This window comes from Nanorana parkeri, unplaced genomic scaffold (assembly GCF_000935625.1).
Source record: "Nanorana parkeri isolate BGI_ZX_2015 unplaced genomic scaffold, ASM93562v1 scaffold664, whole genome shotgun sequence".
Classification (NCBI taxonomy): domain Eukaryota; kingdom Metazoa; phylum Chordata; class Amphibia; order Anura; family Dicroglossidae; genus Nanorana; species Nanorana parkeri.
The window spans coordinates 932,643-938,642 of NW_017306932.1; the positions used below are offsets into that span (position 1 = coordinate 932,643).

A 6,000-nucleotide genomic window follows, 5' to 3' on the forward strand; every position below is an offset into this window, starting at 1 on the left:
GGACAGCTGAAAGACCTGAAAACGAGCTTTAAAACGCTCTTACAGAAAATGCCTGTAAAGCGGGCATAAAAAATGCACTAAAAAAGCGCTGAAGCGCTGTCGCCCTGGTGTGAATGGGCACATACGCACACGCTCAGGTCATCTAATCATGTGTTTATGCAATGAACTTGGCTGAGACCAGTCTGAGTGTATTTGGCCAAAAATAAAACTGCTATTGCAGGGGATTCCTACAATGTGAGCACTACATTACACCACACAAGAAAAACAAGACGATTCTCTGGGGAATTCGGTAGTTTGCCATATCAGGGAAAAGACAGACTTTTTGTTTATTTTTAATAACCAAAAGTTATTTTTAATAACCAATTACAAAATAGGTTTTGTAGCAATGACGTACGCTTTATTCCTATTGTCAGTAAAAGTGAAGTTGTACTTTAGGTCATCTAGAAAAGAAAAGTAAGTCTAAGGGCCGATTCACACCAGATGCGTTGGGACGCTTTTTCTAGCAGAACAATGCAATAACCTTCTTTTTAAAGTGACATTAAAGTCAATTCCCCCCCCCACGGCGGGTCTCCGATCCAGCACTGACTCCTCTGAGCTTGCTGGCACTTCCTGTACCACGGTGTCTGCATGCGGGTGCCGCGACCATATACTTAGCATGCGTCTCTCCTCGTCTCCCGGCCAACAATGTGAACTGCGCATGTGCCCGCCCCAAAGTGCTTTGGGGCCGCCCGAGGATCTTCACATTTTTGGACGGAGCGCGCAAGGAAGACACATGCGAGTATTAACCTCCCGTTAAAGCGGGGGTTTTTTGGTTTTTTTTTTTACACTTTTTGCATAGATCTATGCAAAAAAAACTGAGGCTTTAATTATCCTTTAAGCATCTAAGTTCACACCATGCATTCATAACACGCACATATACAGTACATGCATACACATACATATGCATCTGTGTGCATTTGTCAGCAATGTTATTGTCTTAGAAAGAAGATTTTCTTTATACTCAGATATTATATTCTTTTTGCATCGCAGGTAAATCAATATTTTCTATGAGGAACACTGACTTAAAAGCAGACCTTTACCCATATCTTTAAAATAACAACAAACATGTTTAGTAATGAAAATCTACAAACACATACTTCTAGATAATTGCCAGCTTTGTATTCTTTGCATTCCTTATTTCTCTTTTCTTCTCCCATCTTCTAACAGTGGCCATGTTTACTAAGGGCAGATTACTAGCTCTCCTTTTACTTCCTGGATTTCTGGCACATGTGACTAGGACACGTGACCATGCACATCATCTCAGGGGAGGAAAATTCCTTTTAGTGAGATCTCCTGAGATTACAGATGAGATTTCCCAGCAATGCTCTGCAGATGGCAAGGAAATCCCAGTGTGCATTGCTTTGCCAAACTGAAGTCATTTTGCCCTCAAAGCAGGAAATGAATGCTCTGCAAGTGTAAGTATTGGAAAATCACAGCATTGTACACCTGACTTGTCTATGTTATTATTAATCATCATACGTAGACTGATGCATTGGTAGAATTAGATTTTTGAGTGTAAGGGTCCAAATCACAAGACCGCTAAACAGAATCACTTCTGACGCTACACTAAACCAATACATAGCCTGATGGCAACCCAAAGTTAAAACCTGTCACGCCTCTGTAAGATACTGGACAGCACATTGGCAGTGAAAAACAAATATTTTGGACCAGTTAAAAGAGATGTGAGCTTTATACTGGATATCAAAGTACCATTAAAGAAGAAAGTTGTCCACAACATATTCAGAATGTGTTTAGAAGAAGTGACTTGACTGTCCTGCAGAAATGATCAACACATGAATGCCGTGGCTGATTATTACAGCTGAACCGGCAGGAAACCACTTCTAGTTTTGTGCTGAGAAAGCACCGCACAGTGTCCTGGAGCTTTGCCATTAATTAAAACAAACATGTCCCCTCCCACAGGGTTCAAATATAATTCAGGATCAGCATTTAGAGGATCAGCACGAGGACTAGCAGAGTTTTCAGAAAATTCTTACTGTGATGGGCCTGCACTCTCCGGCATTCTCTGCTTAAAGTTGAACTCCAGGCAAACAGATGCAATACACAGACAGTACGAGAGCCATTTTACAGATTTACACAGTTCTGCCTCCCAGCACTGGGGGGTCCCCGATTCTGGACATCATCTGCAAGGAGACTGCATGTTCTCCCTGTGCCTGTGTGGGTTTCCTCCGGGTACTCCGGTTTCCTCCCACACTCTAAAGACATGCTGGAAGGTGAATTGTCCCTGTATGTATACATGTGAGATAGGGACCTTAGATTGTAAACTCCTCGAGGGCAGGGACTGATGTGAATGCGTAAATTGTAAGCGCTATATAAAAATACTAGGGAGATGCACAGATACCGTTTTTTCGGTATCAAGTAAGAGTACTGACCGTACTTTGCTTTCGGTACTCACCAATACAGAGTACCGATACCGGTGGTTCCGCTGGCATGGAGCCAGCTTCCCGGGCAATCCCGGGAAGCCGGCTCCATGCTCATTGTGATTGGCCAGGATGCTGGCTTTCCAGCCAATCAGCATGGAGCCGGCTTCCTGGCCAATCAGGAGGCGTGTCATTACTCCCCACCCGGCTATCTGATTGCCCGGGAAGCCGGCTCCATGTTCCCCTACGGGACTGCCGGTCAAAGGAAATCTTTCTCTGACCAGAAGTTTCGGAATCCGGGAAGGTATCAGAGCATTTGGGCGAGTACGGGTACTCGCCCAAATACCTCGGTATCGGCACCAATACTAGCATCGGTGCATCCCTAATACCAATAATAAATTATTATTATTATACAGGATTTATATAGCGCCAACAGTTTGTGCAGCGCTTTACAATACAAGGAAGACATTACAGTTACAATACAATACAAGATGGTGAGGAGGGCCCTGCCCCTGAAGGCTTACAATCTGAAAGAGGAGGGGCAAATGATACATAAGGAGGGAGCTGCGTGGGGATGAATTATTTGAGAATGTGAAGGTTCAGTGGTTAGGTCGAGGTGGGATAGGCTTCCCTGAAGAGATGAGTCTTTAGGGAACGCCTAAAGGCAGTCAAGGTGGGAGATAGACGGACAGGATGGGGTAAAGAGTTCCAGAGGATGGGAGAGACTCTAGAGAAGTCCTGGAGGCGAGTATGGGAGGAGTGGACAAGGAAGCTGGAAAGCAGGAGGTCAATGGATGAGAGGAGGGGATGGTTATGGTAATACTTTGATAAGTATAAATAAATGCCCAATGAAGAGCAATTTGATGTGCGTTTCCTGAAGTATGACAACACTCAACATGCAGAATGAATGATTTGAATTTGTCGATTGACTTTCCTCATTATGAGCCCTTCCATAGCCGCCAGTCAGTTCCCGAGTAAAAAGAAGTCTTCCATGGCATGTGTGAAAGATATCATGCTACAAAATGTTTCAGCTTATCACTCTGGAAAGAAGGCAAAGGGACATTGCTCTGCTTGATCTGCCTTCCCCAAAATGCAAGAAGCAGCATATTCACTGGAATTTACTGTAAAACAAAGCCATAAAAACCCAAAGTTTGCACAATACAAAAAACTTGAGCTATCAATAGGTTCAAGACTAGACTGGATACATCTAGGAGGCGACGTAGACCCTTTGACAGGGACAGAAAATACACACTAAACAGTTCCAGCTCTTGAAGGGGAGTTGTGTTTTTCTAAAGCCAGATTTAACGTGATGGGGCTAGATGGCTCTGTCATACACGCATACTTTTCCAATTGACTAGTAACATCATAAATGCCTGATCACTCCCAGAGGAAACATAGCTAGAACATTTCAATGTGTGCTTACCGAGAACATTCATTTCATACTTTACAAAAAGAGCAGCAGACAATTCTAAGCAGATAAATATGAAAAGTGGCCAAACACGTGCTAACAGCTGGCCAAAGATGTCACATGTTTGTCGGATCCACTAGAAGACTGGTCTTCTAAAAGGTCTTCCTATAAAAACGCTCCAATCATTGACGCACATGTCAATGGAGATCGGAGAGTATCTGGGAAGCCTGGTACTGGCTTTCTCGGCGGTGATCATGGCAGTTCTATAATATCCAAAGCAGGCAAATACTGCTTACCTATGGATTGGTCAGCTGGGGTGTCTACTAAGAGTCTTTCAGTACCCACAGACACAATGGTATAGTCACCTGGGTCAGCTAGACTGGAGCACATTTACCTGATGTCTCTCATCTGAGTGATCATAAAGTCCACCTGCACAGGATAAAATTGATTTAATAAGCAAAGTTTTTTATGGTGCCACCAGGACACCATCTCTGAAGACCCAATGCAAACATCTACTTTCCTACCTTAGCCCCCGCCCCCCTCTTATGACAGTGGTTGGCAATAAGTACATCCAGGGGCAGAGGACTTCATTGAAAAATAGGGGAGGTGGATTCCTAATATCGTCTTGTACCCCAGAAAATACTTCAGGAGGGCCCTAAGGGTTTCTTTATGACGATTATGGCAACAAGGTACCACCTGGTACCCTATGAAACCAAATAGTCGTTGTGACGATTCTGCTATCAATCTCACCCTGCCCAGAGATTTTCCAACTTGCAGGAAAACCTAGGCACCAGCAGACAGCGTGAAAATCAATGATGTTGGTTAACTCATCAGTTAACCCCGTACAAACACAGTGTAACCAGCACGTGTTTTAACCAAAAACATGCACTAAGCACAGAATCTGCCGTCTTTGACACTCACTGACAAGTCAGACAAGAATGTAACAGTTTAAAATGGCTTTCATCAAAAGACAAGGATTCTTTCATTTCTGATTAAAGCATTCAAAAGATTCAGCTTAAGAAATAATAAGCAACAGTAAAACAAACCAGATTGAAAGAAAAGTACTTTTGTAAAGTTCTCCTGGTCCTTGAATCCTGTGCAAAGTAATTCATGATCTAATAGAGTCACCGACTCTCATAATCCCTTCATTATTCCAATGTTAATTGAGAGCTTCAGCTGCCAATAGCAGCAGCTTTTTGTTGATTCTCTAGAGCAGGGTGCACAAATTAATTAGAAATTAATTAGCCGGTTTGTTCAATCCAGGAGCCAGTAGGATCTCTTTTAGAAGCCAGCTCCATTGATGGCAACTAGAGAAAACCTCAAAAGTTACGGTAGGTGTCGGCTGTCATTTTTAATGTGTCCCATCAGCTTTCTGCCACTCTTAATATAGGCATGTTTGGGGTCCTGATGGTTTTTTCCTATACATTTGTGTAACCACTTGTTACGAATATAATTCCATCATAGCCGGGATTATGGATTATGTGTACAGTTGAGAGCTAGAGATAGATATATATCTATGTTGAGAGCTAGAGATAGATATATATCTAGATATATCTATATGTATATAGATATATATTAGAGATAGGCAGGTTCAGGTCAGTGAAGCCGGACTTACAAATGTGTATTGCTTCTAGACTGGTTTAGCAGATTCTAACTTAAGACACATCCTGCTAATGGGGCTGAATGACACTGCTACTTTAAGAGTCTTTCCAGACTCCAATTACCGTTTATTATACCCCTTGAAGTTTTAGGACCCCCTGTTCTACCTTGAGCTGTTTTATTGGGATTTATGATGCTCTGCTTATGTTAGATGCATCTTAGGCTGAGCTGTGGTCTAGTCATGGGAATAAGAGATGCGTCTCACTGAGTGACTGTCCACTCCAGACATAAGATTTCAATATGATTGTTTTGTTGCCAATTTGCACATTTTGGAGAAATAAGCGTAGCACATTGTTCTGCATGACTTCCCTATCCTGTTCACAATGCCTGGGTCATCAGACCTTATTATTATCATCACAGCAGTTATGTTGGCAGAATAATTTTTTGGGCCACTCCAGGTTTACTTTAACATGTTTCACTTTAAATAATGGCTACACGTGCAAAACAAAATAATTCTCTTCTGGTCCAGTAATTTCAAGACATCTCAGAGTAAGAATAATAATTTGCATAACAGGT

The 6,000-nt window shown here is 42.4% G+C and overlaps 1 protein-coding gene across 1 annotated transcript in view; it reads right to left on the reverse strand.

The window, feature by feature from the left end:
- ARHGAP12 (Rho GTPase activating protein 12) overlaps window positions 1-5,597 on the reverse strand; it is a gene marked incomplete at its 5' end in the record, with an annotated part of 44,428 nt that extends 38,831 nt beyond the window's left edge. The window contains one exon of the mRNA XM_018563436.1: window positions 5,592-5,597. Coding sequence (XP_018418938.1) covers window positions 5,592-5,597 — 6 coding nt within the window. The remainder of the gene's footprint in view (window positions 1-5,591) is intronic.
- Window positions 5,598-6,000: the final 403 nt, after the last annotated feature.